Genomic DNA, 18,754 nt, shown 5'->3' with positions numbered 1-18,754 from the left:
TTATGTAAATTTGTCGATATTATCTCTCTCAATTTTATATCCTGTCATCTTATCATCAATTAGTGATTAATAGATGCAAGAAACGAGAGGATATGATGATTAAAAATCAATTATTATTTATAAGAACTATTATATACAGTATTGTATATAGGTATTATATATTTTAAAATTTTGTGTATAATTCAAGTGTCCTAAAATGCTTACGATGTGACTTTCGTATTAATTTTACTGGAACATTATGACATGAGCAACAAAGTAATAAATCTGTGTGATAGCCTTGTTGATATTCGAAATTTGTCCCGTTGTTATTTGTCATCAGTCGGTGATGTTGTTATTACTGTTGGTATAAAACCATACGGAGGTGTACATCCTCTTGTGCTATTATCTTCACTTTTGCTAGATGTTCCATTTCTTCTTCGCGTCGGTTTAGAGCTACTGCACTTCATAATAAACTTTAATTCGTTCATCAATTCCTCTTTGAAAGATACCTACATACATAAAATAAATTATTACATATATGATAAATAAACATAAAAATAAATACATTTATAGAGATATGTTGAGAATTACCTTTAAAATTATTATTTAATAATTGTTCTAATATAATGTATAAAACTTTTGAATTGCAATGATAAGAAGAAAATATCAAATTGATAAATTTGTTTAAGATTATTTTATCAATATTACCTTAATTTAATTTAAAATCTTGACTTAAATTCAAATTAATTTTGATTGTCGTAATTCTACATTATGCTAAATTAATGGTAAAGGTGTATTAATTTTTTTGTTGTTGCGTGTCTTCAGAAAAAACGATATGAATTGTGTACATTATAAATAAGGACAGTTCGCTTACATTTTCTCGAATGGACGTTCGGCCAACGTCTAAAAGTAACTCGAAAATGGTGTACACGCACGATAAAGCCACTCCAACGGTAAGTACCAAAAATACACCACCTACGTTGTTCAGTCCGAGTTCCTCTGCTGAACTAGTGCCACCATTCTCCTACACAGTGACGTATAATAAGCAAATGAAGACAACATAATGTATATGTACAATACGCATTTTATACTATAAAAATTTTATAATTTCTTCACTCACCCGACATTTACCTCCGCCCCTTTTTTCTTGCCACCATTTCTTCTTCAGTTCCGTAATTATTCCACTCTCTGAGAGTTTTAGCAATGCTGTGTTTAAATGGTGTCGATATGGTGAATCTGTAACATTTTATACGATAATGCGGTTGTTTGCTAATTAAGAATAATGACAAAAATAGAATGTCAGGGTTCTAAATTTTTAATTGTAAAATAAAATTTAGTTATATATTAACAAAAATAATTTTGCACCTCGCATTTTAAAATTATTTTAAAATTGTATAATAAAAAAAACAAACTTTTTTCTTTTTATGAAAAAGTGAAATAATTTGAGGAATTTAAAGTTGAAATTTGTAAATCTAAAATTCCTATTAAATTATTTAACTATAATTTATTATTTTTTGAATTATTTATTTTATTATTTTTGATTTTATTACGAAACATATAATAAAATATTTCTATTAATTTTAATCCATCTTGTATTCTCTTTCAAATTATTTTTTTATTTTTAATTTTATGTTTTAACTACTAAAATATTTTATACCCATAACTATATCTGATATATTATTGCATATAATAATTTTTTATCAGAATTTTATATATTTTTTAAAATATTTCATATATATATATATATATATATAATTTTTTTATATATATTTAATTATATTATTACCATATATAAATTTACAGATATATAATTTAAGGAAGCTTACATACATTTCTTTATAGCTATGCCATACCCCTTTTCGTCAAGCAGGCCTCCAATTTGAGTCATGTTGCATTCTCGTTCAATGGTGTATCTAATAATAATAGTACATATATATACATGTGTATAATAAGAGAGAGATAATAAAGATAATAATTTATAAAATAGAGAGATAATAATATCTACTCTATCGACGACGATTCCATAAGGAATGCATATTCTTCAGTTTTGACCTTGGCCAACCCGAGATCATTGGTTTCTGGCATCACATCTTTTTCATTTGCAATCATGTAGTTGTACATTTCCTTGTATGTCGAATAATCACTGTCCTTGGAATTGGCAAAATTCTTTTATCAAAGAACTGTGTTAGAATTTAACTTTTATATTTATCGTACCTATCGTCTAATATTATTATTACAATTAATATTGCATCTAATGTAATGATTAAGAAGCTCTTTGTTGGAAAATTTTCTTTTTTTTCATTATTAGGACATTATTGTGGAGTAATGTTATTGCAGGAGATGATCTCATTATAAAATTTGTGTTATTTACTAAAAACAATTACGATAATATGCAAGGGACAAAAATAGTCTTGATGCAAATATGGAACAAACTCTAGTAATATTCAAAGGAAAAAGTCATTGCGAATTACCGCGAATTTATTAATATTATTTTATTACTCTGATTAATAACTATTTAACCGATTATGTCTCGTGCGGGATTAATCACTATTGCATTTATATGCAAAATTATCGTTGTGTAAATGCCATGTATATTTGTGATAATAATATTTGTAACAAATAAATGATATAAGCAAAAAATATTATAAATGACAAAAAACTAATCGGGGAATACTTCAAATTGCCTTACGTTCAAGAGATTATTCTTAGATGCTATAAGAATAGCAAGTACTGTGAATATCCTGAAAAATCTATCACTACACACGCAATTATTTTTTATTAGATTATTACATATGACTATTTCATTAAAATAACATGAGATAACATCAAAAATAATTAAATCAGGAAATAATTAAATCTATGCATGTTTAAAAATTGAAGAACTTGTAATTATACACTGATAAAATTCAAAAATTTTGAAGCTAAAAATAAAAATTTCCTTGTATTTTATATATTAAATATTTTACATTTATTAAATATCTTACATTTTGGAATGTTTATAATATTCACATATTATAAATTAATATGTAAATATTAGCAACACATTTTTTACAAAATTATTTCTAGCTGTAAAATCACAGCATCATATTGTGCAATTTCTTAAATATTCAAGATTTAACAAGAAAATCAATAAGCTAGAGAATAATTATAAAGGAATACATCATATTTAATAAAACGAATTATCAAATAATGTTTATGAGTGCATTCTACATCGTGTAAATTTTTTTATCATGTCATATGTAACACCAATATCATCCTTATAATCTGTCATTGCATAAAATATCAACGAACGTAGAAGAATTAACTTACTTTGAAGAAATTAAATGTGGCTCCATTCAATTTAGCTCCGTATTTTATATTTTTTTTTTTTGCTAGTTCTTCCACATTATCGAAAGGTGAGACAACAGTTTCTACAGTTAAAAATGCCGCCAAATTAGCTGTATAGCTAGATACCATTATGAGGCAAAAGAACCACCAACAGCTTGCCATCATTCTAGTGGAAATGCCTCTGTGAACAATTTATAGAAACAGATTTATAATTTTTCACTTTGTAAAACTTCATTTATAATAGAGAGAATATATATAAAATAGAGAATAGATATAAAATTTGTCGTCTGATAAAACTATTAAAAATTGATGAAAATGATTATTTAAGATATGCAGTTGCAATATTATACGCACAGAGTGAATCTCCAAAAACATGTAAAAAAAATAGAAAACGATAAAAAAGAAATACACACACACACACACACACGTGTGTATGTATATATATATATATATATATATATATATATATATATATATATATATATATATATTATATATAATATATAAAGAGAATGAAATTATTTTTGAAATTATTATTATGTGATGTTTTATCATTAATTTTGTTTTTATTTATAATTTATTTATTTAATTTATATATTATGCTGAAGAGGATTCAAAACATGAATCGAAACGTTCAAATCTTTATTATAATTTCCGTCATTCTATAGAATGTTACCAATGTACTTAATGTCAATACAATTGCGACATATCATCTATATATAAAAAACTTATAATTTTATATTCACATCTCCTCGCTCCTATTGCCTCTTTATTATTTACTTATTTATTAATCGGAGCTCTTTATATAATTTTATTATTTTTATCGTGTTTGTCATTCATCAATTATCAGAATTCTGTAAATCAATTGCACTTTGCACACTTTTTTACCTTTAAGTTCACAAAAAGTAGTTTCTTTTCTTTTTTTTTTTACTATTATTTTTTATATTAAATATAATAATTATGAATAAATATAATAATTATAATTTCTTATTTTGATATAAATATATAACACACACTTACATTGGCGCTATCTCAGACCCCTGTTGCATAATAGCTCCTATTGCAAACCAAAATGCATTTTTAAACGTAAATTGGTTCTCCAATTCTTCAGCTTCTTCGACGCAAGGATAAGGATTATTCCATTCTGCAGGACATAGTCTACCGATTACAAAAAGTAGCAAAGATACTATGATATATACGCCGATTAAATAGGACCAGACGTCACTCGAAAAAGGTGATAAGAATGAGAACAAGCTAGGAGGTGTTTTTGTTGGCTTGCGATAAAGAATGCTAATACCTGTAAAATCATAAAAATTTGATTTTAGTTTTATATAAATTAATTATTTTATAAATTAATAATAAAATTAATAAGTAAAAAAATTAATAGTAAGAAATAAATTTATTTGAAAATCTAATTTAAAATCTATAATACATACAAATAATATTAAATTGTATACTACATTTATTGTACATTAAATTGTATATTATATACCTAGGTTCATAAACGGATTTGTGAAATCAACGGCCTCTTCTCGTTGTGAAGTGATTGTGAGATCCGTAATGGCAAGATCTGCTTCCTAAAAGAATATCACATCTCCGTTTTTCTCTTATTTATAAATCTTATAATTTTAATCTTAGTAATCTCGTAAAAGATTACAAGTAATAGAGAGATATTAGTTGATATTCAGTTAATACTAACATCGTTTATTATTTTTCCAAGCATGCCCGACCACTTTCCTGTTCTGTTATTTTTCGCTCCAGTACTAGATTCGACTTGCAACGTATAATTAAAGCCAAGTATTTGACTTATGCGATCGATGATGTCAATTCCAAATCCTTCGTAACGTTCATTGCCACTTAGTGTAGTGGATGATTCCTTCTCCATGCCATACGGATCTGTGAGAGCTATCAAAACTGTGAAAGTTTGATTTTGCAAGCTTAATTCAATATCTGATTTTTTGGTGTTAGTTTCTGATATCCATTCAATGTTCTTTCCTGTTGTACTATTCCATACACCTATTTTTATCAAGCCATTTTCAGTCAAACGTACAACATCTAGTTGTATGTTACTGCGGACGCCGTCTCTGTCAAATTTTACAAGACCAGTTAACCCTCGTGTTTCAGTCTGAAAGTGAAATAATGTGATAAGATTTATTTGTAATACATTCTTGTGAAAACTGTTCATATATTCAAACTAAAGATTTTTTTTTATTCTTACCGATCGCATGAAGTTACTGAAACTTAATCCGTGTTCCCATCTGTCGCTTCCATCACATGGCAATTTCTTGATATTACCTTTGGTAGCATCTTTTAATTGCTTGAAAGCTCTCGCAAATAGTTGTACTGCATCGTACATGAGCGCGTGTTCAACTTGTAGCTCCGAGGGATCGTCTAACCCCCATTCGTTCTTATGCTTGTCTAAAGTTTGTTGAACTATCGGATCTTCAGGGTCAATCAGACGCAAGCCGGTGAAGTTGACGCCAGAATACTGATATGGTTGCAAATCCAAGGTTTGCAGATCCTGTCATGCATACATATTTGTATTATTTTAACTATTAGATCTTTTCGAATGGAATATAGATCATGTGAAATAAATTATGCAAATGAAATTATACTCATATAACTTATGTTACATATTATCAAAATTCTATTTTTAATGTAATATCAATGAGTAGATAATATAATACATTTTTCAAAATTTCTAAGCGATTGTGTATTATCTTTATAATCTAAATTTTGTATTTTTATATAAGATTATTATTTTATGTAATTATTTTAGATTTTAATTAAAATATAACAAGCACTATAATCACACACATATATCTTGATAGGATTTCTATTAAAAATCAATTTTGCGACATTTCAAATATAAATTCAATCATGAAACAGTTTTAACAATATTGTTAGATTAGTGCACAATTTTTATAGCTTTTATAAAGAATAACTTTGATGTCTTACCAAAGATGTTACAATCACTTTGTGTTTTTCAGATAAGATGCCAACTTGCTGAGCCTGCTTGAGAACTTCACTGAGTATGTCGTACGAACAATCGATGATAATGTTTTCTATTTCCGATCTTTTGATATCTTGTATCGCTTGCCTACACAGAATTTGATGCCATACAATTAATCGATGTTTTGGGAATATTTCTCAATTAATTGAACTTGTTAATCTTTTTACTCTCACTTACTAGTCACTTTCGATATGCAAATTATCTAATTCTTAAAAAAATGTCTAAAAATTACTTTGTTGAAATTGTTAGTAAATATATTATTGCGTCTTAGGGCCAATTTCACCATCGCCGGTTAACTCTAACTACAGGTTAAACTATATCTTTGTCTTTTTCAGATAAGTTTAAGAAAAAGAGACGAAGATAGCTTAACCTATGTTAACCTAGGTTAGAGGTAACCGACAATGGTGAAATTGGCCCTTAGAGATAATTTTTATCTTCTTAGGGCGCGTTCGGAGAGACACTAAATAGCGCTACCAGTGTCGTTCTATCTTTGTTACTCATTAAAAGTTGAACAAAGATAGAACGACGTTGGTAGCGCTATATATAGTGTCTCCCCGAACACGCCCTTAATTAACTTCACAATTATACTATTGATCAAACACAGAAAAATATAAATATTGTAGCAAGATCGTAACGCAATAATACCAGGCTGTCTACTTCTTGAAAAAACATGGAAATTCTTAAGAATTTTTTTTGTATCTGGAAAAATTAAGGAAGTCTTAATTTTACTGGAATTTTATTGGGATTCAAGGAATTTTTTCAAAAATTCTTTTTTATCATTTTGCTCTCATATTGTAGTCAGCCGTGTGTGTGAAACTGATGTCTCATTCTCTCAATCTAATTTATTTAATAAATATTCTAATAATTTTTACGCATAGAACTGTCTGGAAATTAAAAGTAATTACAGATTGATACGAAATTATTAAAGTTGATAGAATTATCGAAATACAACCAGTGTCTCATATCGGTATTTATACGTTTGGCGTTTCGATCTAATTTGTTTAATAACAAATTTTCTAATAACAAATATTCTAATATTAATAAATATTCTAATAATCAATAATCTAATATTAATAAATATTCTAATAATTTTTATGTATAGAACTATTGAAATATGATCAGCGTTTAATTTGGCAATTTGTTAATTAGATAATATTCTAATATTTTTTCACATAGAACTTTTTGTATAACTATTTTAAAATTCTCAAGCGTTTAAAATCTAGCAAAAAATGTTTTAAAAATTGTCGGCAAACAATGTGAGACGCAGCATGAACTTGGCGTTTCAGTTAGTCTTATTTGTCAGCTAGCAATTTTTTAATTTAATGGCCAGTACAAATTTGCTTAATTTGTGAAGAATTCCAGAATTATTAAAAATAAAATTAAAACTCTTAATAATTAATAAGTTTTCAGGAAGTGAGACGCCAGCTTCACACATTATAATCAGTCAGCCAAACAAATTATGCGTTTAAAATATATTATAAATACTGTCTTCTTAGTAAATTTACAAATTTAGCACTTGAAATTTTCTTTTCTTGAAATTTTGAACAAAATACCTGGAAAATCAGAGAATTTTTTTCACAAGATTTGAGTAGACCCTGAATATTAATTTTAAGGACGATTTTGAGAATATTCGTATGCTTATGACAACACATTAGATAACTGAACAAATTAATGTTAGTATAATAAGCAAACAATGAGTGTATTTCAAAAAGAATGACAGAAATGTCATGAATTATTGATGTAACGTTAACAAGTATGTACATATATTTTACCAATATGAGGAATAAAGAAGAATGAAAACCAACCAATTTCGTCTCTAAAAAGTTTGAACAATTTTTGTATGACTGAAAGATTAAACGACCCCTTCGAGATACTGCAAAATTAGACATTTCTGTACCTATAATTCGGTCCTTCACCCAAGTGGAACATGAATGCAGAGTCGCCCTGACTGTCGCATCGTTTCAGCAAAGGATGCATACGAATCAGACTGTCGGTGTTCTCGTAGAGTATTGCAAAAGACTTCCACTTGAATTCTGTCACCAATTGATCGTATATCTGTCAAAATTTCATTGACAATTGTTATATTACGTCAAATATATAAAGGTAAAATTAAAATTTCAAGAAAGATTAAATAAAAGATACGGAGAAACAGATATGCCAGTATTTTGTGATAATTGAAATTGATGTCTTTTCTCTCTCTTTCATTTTTTTTGCATTATTTATGTAGACAGAAATTATATTTTATTTATATATTAATAGATAAATAATAAATAATTTTTTTCGCGATTCAAAATTTATTAACTCAAATATATACTATTATTCATATTGTTTACTTCAATTTATGATTATAATATTGACCTTTTAAATTACTTACTCGCGATAACGCGCTCACGTGCGGATAGAGATTTAAACTTAATCCACGTGGCTGAAGTGGTTCACCAGGATCCTGTCGCACGGAGATGTGCGGCACTTCCATTGTATCGCACATGCTTTGTACGTATTCTGCGGTCACTTTTTCCTGAGGTCCAAAGATCCCAACTATTCCCGTTTTTAACAGTTCGCATACTAAATATTTCGAAAAAAATCATTATAAAATGCACGTGCTAATATAATAAAATTTGCATTATTTCGGCAAAGTGCAATGCAGTCATTATTTGTTATCTGATTTCTATTTGAAAATTCATGTAAGAACATTATTTTATGACAATGTGTTTAATTTACATATATACATTTTATTTAAACCTCTAAAAAGATTGCAGCGTTATTAATATTATTGTGCGCTCATGTTTGTATTTAATTAAAGGAGATAAATGTGATCGTCTTTTTGTCTAATGCGTTTTGATATCAGACAAAAAATGATACAAAATGGAAGTCTCAGATATAATTTAGCGTCAAATTCTGCGGTCATTTTGACGTTAGCTATAATGCTTTACCTTTCGTTGATACTTCGAACAGGTCTGTTTCAATCACGGTCGATTCCGATTCAAAAAACACATTTGACAATTCCTTGTTCTCATTCCTTTCTACATTCACCGTGTTTATTGATGATTCAAACATTCGCTGGATCGCTTTATCTTGGTCGAACAATCCCGCTATAATATATAGTCGATTCTTTTTAAAGTCGAGACACGCTGACACGACCAAAATAGCTAAGAAAGCTCTTCCGTAAAGTAAAGTACGCATTATCGCTTATATATAAACTTGACAAAGTGCGTTTTTCAATATTTCTTTTTTTAACATATAAATAAGATATTAGCAGCAAAGTAATATTATTCCCATGCTAATGTTGCGAAAATTTAACAACGTTTAATTTTTAAAAGATTGAAAAATATATTAGTTACAAATATAGATTTAATAAAATATCGTAAAAGAAAACTATTTGAAACAGAAAAATTTATACCGCTAAATATTTGTCTACGTCTCATCAAAATGTTTCCAAATCCATAATGAAAAATGAATGCAAGAACAATGTTTTTGATGTATATATCTTTTATTCAAAGTTTTCTCATCGATCAAGTCAGTGAATGTTTATCTTACCTATACGAACTTTTTTGGGAAAACCTAACACGCAGGATAGAAATATCGGCAATAATATCAGCAGACGTTTGGTCACCATCTTACGATCATTCTGCTCATATAAAAATAAAATTAATGTAATATTAAAATACAAGCGCAGGTGTCTATTTAATAAAATATCTGGGTGTGTATCTAATAAAATCGAAGAGACAGAGAGAGAAAAAGGGAGAGATATATAAAGCGAGAAAGATCAAGCGAGAGACATGTAAAACGGTGTGTATGCAATGCACACGACCAAACGGAAAGATCTTGAACGAACACTTAACCGGTCGACGTTATATAAACTAGCCAGAAGGCATCTCGCGCCGCCTGAAAGTCGCTCTCTTGGCGTGCATAAATATTTAGACCCGTCTAAAATCAATCTTCCAATATTAAGTCTAGTTATTTGCTTATGTACTCTTAATAAATCCGTTTGTCCCTCTCAGTAGCATTCCATGCGATATCTCATCTCTCTTTCTCTATTTCTTTCTCTCTTTCTCTGAGCTGATTTTTATACTAAAATATTAATATAAGATGTTTATGAGCAGCTTATAAATTGTAAGTTGTCATACGGCAATTTATTATACAATTTATTACAGTATGTTTAAGCATTGTTATATTCTTTTTAGCTACAAGTTTTCTTGAAAATTTTAACTGGAAGTTATTAGTTTTAGGTATCTTTATAATTAATCTTTATTTAATTTAATGTTGAATTTTTCTATGGAGTAAAAATATACTAAAATTAGCTGAAAAATAAATCATCAAATTTAATTTATCAAAGCTCTTTAATTTTTAATTTTGTTTATTTTAATTATTTATTTTAATTGGCTATAAAATTATATTTTTGCATTCCTGTTGAAAAAAATTTGAATGAAAGTATGTTTGCAAAAAAAAATTACCTACTAAAGTTTTGAATTATATACTCATGAATAATATAAATTATTTAATAAATACTTATCGCGTATGGTGAGTACTATCAATATAATTAATTTCTCAAAGCTATATAAATATTTGTCCGACATTCTTGGGTATCTTTTATTTGCCGGAGACGACCAGCGTCTGTCTCGAGAGTGCGAGCTTTTTAGCAACATCTCATATACATTCAGAATTCCATGTAACCTACTGTCATCGTGCCAAATGCACGCAGTCTGGCGCGTTCTTTTTCATTCATTCATCGTCGGGCAGACATTCACGTCTATTTATCGGAGCCGTTTTAGATACTTCACAAAGTGTCGGTTTATTTGACTACATTATACGGAATAAATCGTTGTAGAGAATTGCTGTAATCAGAAGATCTTTATACGGTTTAACACGCGTCGGCACAACATGGAAAACGAAAATCTTAAGAGAGCGCATAACGATGTCGATATATTTAGACATCGAGCGTCGCCACCGCCACTGGTGCTTGTCGCCTTCGTCGTGTGACATAGATTTCGTCGGAATAGTATTGGAAGTACTTTTTTTTTTTACAAAAACTCGACGGTGTATATAATTTTTAACTTAAATTAAAATATTTTGTTTTGTCTCTTTTTTTTTCTTTATTTTATATATATTTACTGTTGATATTCTCATCAAGAGAAACTTTAATTGCTTTATTAAATATATAATTATACACGCATTCGGAAAAGAGACAAATTTTTCCCAAAAAAAAGAACCAATTGTTTCAACAAAATTTTTGCTCAAATTAATTTTATTTTATCCATTCAAAGATTAATCAATCAGCTTAAAGATTTTCAAGAATAATTTTTTTCGTTGAAAGCGTGGAAATGGAAGCGTGACGTTAGTTATTTGCAAGTTTTACTCTAATAGAAGCGCGTGTCACGATTGAAGCCATAAATAGCGAAGAACTCTTATTTCGCCAAAGAGGATCGTTTTTAAGGATTCGCAAGAGCTTACCTAAAAAATGCGATGCTGCGACTCGTTTTACCTGGCACGGAACTTTTGAGACGCGTGCTTTGCCGAACGAGCTTCGCGCGACACGCGACTTCTAAATCCGAACGCCACTTCTCGCGCGTCCCATCTCGGCAGCGCATGCTCTAAACTCCCTTCCAAAGTTTTCACGATACATCGTCACGACCAACGTGGTGGTGCGACGTGTACATTTAGAAAGATGGGCAGAAATTGATTAATATCAACAACTATAGAAAGAAAAATCTAAAAGAGATTTTGACACTTCAAAAAATTTTCTTATCTTGTTGCGTAATATATTTTCTTTTTGAAATCTCCCGACATAAATATGATCAAAATTTATCTCTATAATATTCGTTTTGTTTTATGTTGTAAGAATATAATCTGTGAATCTACGAAAAGTTACCTGCAGAAAGCTACTTTACACCCATAAAAGGTTGCTGCTTGCCTGCATAATCAATATTCTAATGATTGGGGAATTCTTAAAAAATTTCTTAAATTTTTTTTTAGGTTTCTATATATTTAATGATCATTGTCGTAAAGAACTGCATTTAAAAGTATTTATAACGATTCGCAAACCGCAGCTAGTATTTTGCAATTACGTATAATTTTCGATTTAATTACGTTAATATTTTCGTATGAAAGGCGTGGTTAAGCAAATGTACTAAGAACTAGAATGGTTAGAGAAATTAATTGCGTACATACATACAAGAGGGTATATACCTAGATTATGATCGTAGTTAAAAGTTAGTTTAATTATAATTACTATTGCGAAATTGAAATTTATTATTAGAACTTACGCCTCTACATTGTAACTACAGAGAAATCGCCATTACTTTGATGTGGCTATTAATTTTTTAATTGGGTAATTATCTTTGACCACTTATTATGTCTTAATTATTTAATTTTTCTTTTAATTTATTATATTTTCCTTTATTTATTATCATTATTTTATTTTTATTTGTTTGACTAATATGTCTTATTTATTTAATTTTCATCTTATTTATTACATTTTCTTTTATTTATTATCATTATTTTATTTTTATTTGTTGGACTAACTGCTTTTGGTTTAAATTTTCATTTCTTACTATATAACTTTATCAACATTATCATTATCATTTTTATTTATTTGACTAACTACTTTGGGTTTTCCTTTCCAATTAACTTATATTTTTATTATTTAATTTGATCAGCCTACCAACCAATGATGTTCAGACAATTGTTATAAATATATCCACAAAAACAAACGGCAAGACCATACTTTAGTTCAATAGAATGCTACTCTGCGTTTTCGACTCATACTCTTCTCCAACATGTATCAACGTCACAATATTTATGTAAGTGACCGAATTGCGTGCTTATCATTGTAACTATCCGTTCTTTACTTTATATCGGTTTTGACACGAATATGTTTATATTTACTATAATGTTTATATTTCGATTAATTTTGCGCTGAAGATGGCCTAAAAAGAAGGCCGAAACGTACGTCTTATGTATTTTAATTTGTTGTTTGATTTTAATACGGATTAAAAAAATTTTGCGCCTCAACAACTGCGACTGACTCGTATTGCCACCCTTTTCCCAGATTTATAATTCTATTTTAACGAGTCTTATTATTATTGTTACTGATTAATTTTTTAATTTAGCCACGTTAATTCAAGCTTGATTGAGTTTCTATTTAATTTCCAGATTTTTTTATCGTTAAATTAACAATTATTATTAATGAATTGCCTCTCATTTATTTTTAATATATATATTATCAATAAAAAGGTATACAAATATTTTAATATTTTAAATAAGTAAATACTGACAATTTTCAAATGAAACACTGATTTTTTTCTTAATTTGCTTAGTCTATTTTTTTATTTTATAGTCGATCAGAATTATAATTTAATATTTAATTGGGGAAACGGATGTCATAGAGGCATAATTATAACAGAGGATGTTTGGATGAGAATTTACAGACGATTAGTTTATTCACGTTTAATATGATGCTTGTAATACATTTTATATAAGAAGTAGAATCGATAGGCTCTTAACAAACTCGTATGTCGCGACGTGTAAACGCAAGTATGTAACAAGTTTTATATTCGACGATATTTACAGTAGATCGTATCGGTGTCTGTGTGCGCGCGAGTGTGCGTATATATGTATATATATATATATATATATATATATTTATATTTATGTACTGAGTGTTTGTATGCACATTTTTCTATGGTCGCATTCAGAACTTGGTAAATTGTAGTAACAAAATTCGTGGAATGTGCAAGTACAGGAGAGAAGGAAATAAAATGTGGATTACATTCATCTTCGCTTTTTTACGTTTTGTCTTAAAATAATGTTCGCAGAAGCTGTTGGAATATCACGCATTCTTTAACATAGTATTATATAATCGAACATTCATATTTTGATTTACGTACCACTCTTTTTCGAGAGTTTCCGAGGGTTTAAACGTTAGATTAAAATCGATGCTCTTAAATCTTTTTTTACATTTTTTTTTTTTTTTATAATAGAAGGAAGACTCAAAATGAATACTGTTTGGTTCACAAGGTCCGCATAAACACGATTAAACGGAAACGTTGATCGGATGAACAAGAATTAGCAATAACAATGGCATGTATTCTTTGAAAATAATCTGAGCATTGTTAGCAGCATTTTTTTGCACTCGATGGAATGTTGTCAACGCGTCTTGAAAACGCGAAGAATCCAAGTAATCTGAATAATATTGTAGAATAGTTTCATCATTAGATCTAATTTGCTCAAGTAATATTTCTCATTGACCTTATGGACCCCGTCAGACCAGCTAAGAAGAGGAATAAATTCAGATAAAGGTATGTCCAAATATATTAATTATCTATCGCGAATTACAAATACAAAATAATTAGGTCGCGATAAAATTGTGCAAATGACCATTCGCGCTATCTCATTCGTTGCATATTAAAGATGAAATGTACGTTATTTATACACGAATAAAATTCATTCGATCATCACGTAGAGAATTTACATGTGTGAATTCACGTTTTATCATGTTTAAAGGAATTCACGTCGATGACTACATACTCAGATTGATTTCAATAGGATACTTTACGAGACAGTACATCCCTAACGTCAATGAAAGGCCACCTAATTCCATGCGACTCTTGTTCACTCGTTCGTTTTCTCACACGCACTCTCTTCGTATCGCGTTTAACAAGTAGACCCTATGAAGGACTAGATGGTGGAGTATCTTATGATAGTGGTTCGTAAAAAAAAGGACAGACAGACGTGTACATATAGTTAGAGGTAAGTCTTTACACGGCGACCTCGCAATCGCAAATTCTCGTCTCGTAACGAATTTACAGGACCTTTCTTGGGCTTTTTGTAATGGCGCCTTTTTTCTTTTTTCAAGAAATGTAATACTGGATCGTGTTTGATTTATTAAATATAAATATAATTTCGCTACAACAATAGTCGGATGCAATCGTTCACATTTAAATCGCAGATTTAAAATTTTACAATTACATATAATTTTTATTTTTCGACTTAGTTATATTTTTTGATCAGATTTCGGTTTATTAATCGATCAGCTTATATTTCAAATCGCTTGTAAGCAAAGCAATTAACTCCGCGAAGAAATTCGGTCTTTCTTTGTTCGGTCAAGCGTCCCTTTGTTCATGTCAAAGGCGCTTTTCCGATGAAGTATCTGTACTTGTTGCACGCCGTATATCTGCCTTCCTCCGAGACGATCGACAGGCTCGAATGTTTCCTCTGACGTCGACAAAGTACCTTCCTCGACGGCTTTTTCTCGTTGCCGCAGTCCAAAGCGTATCGCAATTCGCTTGCCATTTCCGAGCACATAGACTTCTGAAAGTTTCACGGAAAGAGTATTGCGACATGCTTACGTATCCTCGCGAACGAGTCATTTAGCTTAAACTCACAACATTGAAATTTAAACTTTAAGCTCCTCTTTATTTGCAAAGACGCAGTTAAAAGTTCCGTTAACGAAAAGTAATCTTATTCGAAATAGTTAAGTTAAGAAAAACTATAATATCACATTTATAAGAGAATCTACAATAAATGATGTGATTGAATGTAATAGAAAAAAAAGGGACGACTAAAGATGATAGATTCATATTTTACTGTTGAAATAAAATTTAGAACTAATGTCTTACAATGTGCAAGTAATAGATTACAAAGATATAATTATGCGTGCAAATTTGTAGAAAGTTCAAAATTTCTGTTTTTACGATATTGAATTTATTGTAAAATCTTCACAGCCTCAATGAATAATATTCCTCATAATAATACAAATATAAGATATAAAAATTATTATATAGATATAAAATTTTTTTTCTCTCAATGTATTATATATTTGTAAATTATTAGAATATTTCAATCTTTGTTAATATTAAAAGTAGTAGATTATTTATAATTAAAATTAGATATCAATTTTGATTCTAATTTTTGAATTCCTTGAGCTATGAGGATTTATCTATGTAAGGATAATGATAAAGTAAATGGGCTCACCTCCTGTGAATCCGTGACGGGAGAGAAGCAAGAAACATTGCGACACAACTAACAATGTCATACTAAATTGTCATACAACGCGCGTCCGTTCCAATTTTACTTATGGCTACAAGTAATGCAACATTTTGGAATTGCAATTTTTGTAAAAGTTACTTCGCCATGACATATAGATTCGTCTATTTAATAACGAAATTTCGGAGTCCGCATGCTTCTATACATGGATCGGAAGTACTTTACATTATGGGGAAAGGTGCATGGTGGATAAAGATGATATAATACAATTTAATATTGTAATAAAGTGCTAGAAAACGTTCAGATATAGATTAATTCTATTCACATAATCATAATTTAATTAAAGAAATATAGAAAGTGTTTACGTGAAGAAATGAGAATTAGTAATCGTGTATTCTTTAACGAATTCAAAATCAACGTTTTCTTACAATTAGTGAAGATTAAAATGGAAACGTTATTTACTATTGAAAACCAAACAGTTCCAGCACATCGAGCTTTAAGAGCAATTTTCTTGAACTTTAAGAAAGTCTTACTTTTCAATTAATTTTAAACGAAATTTACTTACTAGGAATATGCGTTTATTCTTGCTGATAATTTATATTTTCCTTATTTTTATAATGTCATGGAGAAACTAATGAATTGTTAACACAGAAATAAAATTTAATTTTGACAAGATATATCTCCTTAGATCCACACTTGCACCTTCGGTTATCGTGTATCATTATCTCGCGAAACAAACGGACTTCGCGCACACTTACGAACGCAATGCTTTGTTCGATAGCTACATATTATGTACAGTAAAACGTCTTGTAATCTGGCATACACTATACATTCACTATCTAGCCGGTATAAAATCGTGATTGTTCTTAAAAGTCTGTCCATTACCGCAGTACACTATAATTCGATTGTAAATTCCGCGGCTTTTTTTTTTTTGGTTTTTTTATTTTTTTTATATTTTGACGTCGGTTGACAACTTCGCGAAGGAGGACCTGACCTTTCCTATTGCGAGGCTTTAAAGTCTTTGTTTGTTAATCTAAGTTTTGATATGAGCAAATGGCAAACACGTTGACCTTTCTAATCTTTCTTTTACGTCATCTTTTGGCTCGGATTTCTTATGTTACGCATGTTATAATAATTGTAGATTTTTCTATTGAAAAGTTGTTAATTGAATTTTAATAATGTGCTCACCGTAAGAAATTTGATATTATATCGTATATAATTCTGATGGAACCAATTGGTCCGTCCGTCAGAATATTGAACACTTGACGTTCTTTTTTTTTGAGCATCAAAATATTCGAAGAGAAGTTTTTATATATATCTCGAATAATTTCGTCGAACCAGATGATTGATATTTAAAATGATTTTGAGAGGAAAATTGGAAAGGTCAAGGCTCGTTGCTTCTCCTGTCCGATTATTTAATTTGTCCATATAATTTTACGATCTTTACACAGTTTTCCGATCACTCGTGATGGAGTTCTTCCTTAGGTCCACTGAACTCGGATCGGATACGCTTTGAGGTACGGCTTGAGTTTAAGAATCTGTTTTCGCAGCGCAGCGCGTACCGTCGCTAGTGCAGATCAGTAAAACCTTCGCAGATTGGTTTCCCCGAGGATTTCTGCTTCTAGAACAGAACACCAAAATGCCCCAGTCAGATTCGTTATATCAGTCATTGTTGCGATAGTCGAATAGCAAAGCGGGAAAAGGTGCGCATCGATATACAATCATCTTCGCTTATTTAAATAGTAAATAGTAAATAAAAATAACATTATACATCTTTCTCTATCATGCTTTCTTATTGCTTCTTTAAGGAGGGACTACACCAAAAGTTAATAAATCTAATACATTTTAAGATTCATCAATTTGACAAAACACTTTTAGCCTTTTAAAATATAAATAATTAATTTGTGAGTTAAGATGTGCCTTCTAAAATTAAAATTTTTATTTTCATTAATTTTTGTGCATAGTTACTATAAAAAAGTTAATTTGATATAAGATAATATTTATGATTTTGAGATTAAATTATATTCTACAGTGCAAATCTTTAATGAATTAATTAATTATTAATTTTATTACACAAATTAATTATTAATTTTTTATTGTAAAAATCAAAAATGCTTTGCGATGTCAAATTGATCAATCTCGATATTAGATTTATTTTTGACGTAGCTGATCCGTCAGTTTTTCGTTAAATAGAGATACATTCATAAAGGCATTGTCTGCTATTAATTATCATAGCTTTTACACAAAGCATTGATTACTGTAATTAAGTATTTCACAACGAATTTCCACGAAGATTAAGAGCCAGTTTCATATAAAACAATAATTAATAAATCCATTTTAATTTTATCTGTTATTTTTAATGATAGTGATAGCGAATATCGCGATTGTTCACATTTATAACTGATTTGATCAGACCATATCAGATTAATCTTGCGCATTACGCAGCACGGA

At 29.2% G+C, this 18,754-nt stretch overlaps 2 protein-coding genes across 10 annotated transcripts in view; both read right to left on the bottom strand.

Moving 5' to 3' along the window:
• Positions 1-95: 95 nt before the first annotated feature.
• Positions 96-11,891, bottom strand: LOC140664167 (glutamate receptor ionotropic, kainate 2). 2 transcript variants are annotated; one of them, XM_072889007.1, is made up of 16 exons: positions 11,771-11,891; positions 9,857-9,947; positions 9,253-9,411; positions 8,694-8,884; positions 8,217-8,374; positions 6,265-6,406; positions 5,525-5,827; positions 5,006-5,431; positions 4,799-4,883; positions 4,327-4,603; positions 3,289-3,487; positions 1,985-2,145; positions 1,810-1,892; positions 1,100-1,215; positions 854-1,003; positions 96-488 (listed from the first exon to the last, which is right to left on the bottom strand). In XM_072889007.1, exons 2-16 carry the CDS (start codon positions 9,933-9,935, stop codon positions 306-308), a joined length of 2,712 nt encoding a protein of 903 aa, XP_072745108.1. In that variant the 5' UTR covers positions 9,936-9,947; positions 11,771-11,891; the 3' UTR covers positions 96-305. The 2 variants fall into 2 exon arrangements, with proteins under 2 accessions (XP_072745108.1, XP_072745109.1); XM_072889008.1 differs by having other exon boundaries at positions 1,985-2,127.
• A 3,613-nt stretch (positions 11,892-15,504) lies between these two features.
• Positions 15,505-18,754, bottom strand: part of Kair1d (Kainate-type ionotropic glutamate receptor subunit 1D) — a 223,521-nt gene continuing 220,271 nt past the window's right edge. For 7 of the 8 annotated variants that reach the window (XR_012046407.1, XR_012046403.1, XR_012046409.1 and 4 more), the window contains 2 exons: positions 16,292-17,924; positions 15,505-15,628 (listed from right to left, as the gene is read on the bottom strand). Coding sequence is in view for 1 of the 8 variants with exons in the window: in XM_072889012.1 (XP_072745113.1) it covers positions 17,871-17,924 (54 nt within the window). In the remaining 7 variants the exon portion in view is untranslated. Of the gene's footprint in view, positions 17,925-18,754 lie in introns of all 8 variants that reach the window. The other variant, XM_072889012.1, reaches the window with a different exon arrangement.

Source organism: Anoplolepis gracilipes, chromosome 3 (genome assembly GCF_047496725.1).
Source record: "Anoplolepis gracilipes chromosome 3, ASM4749672v1, whole genome shotgun sequence".
Lineage (NCBI taxonomy): Eukaryota > Metazoa > Arthropoda > Insecta > Hymenoptera > Formicidae > Anoplolepis > Anoplolepis gracilipes.
The sequence above is the reverse complement of the archived record's forward strand: the minus strand, read 5'-3'. Positions and strand labels throughout refer to the sequence as shown.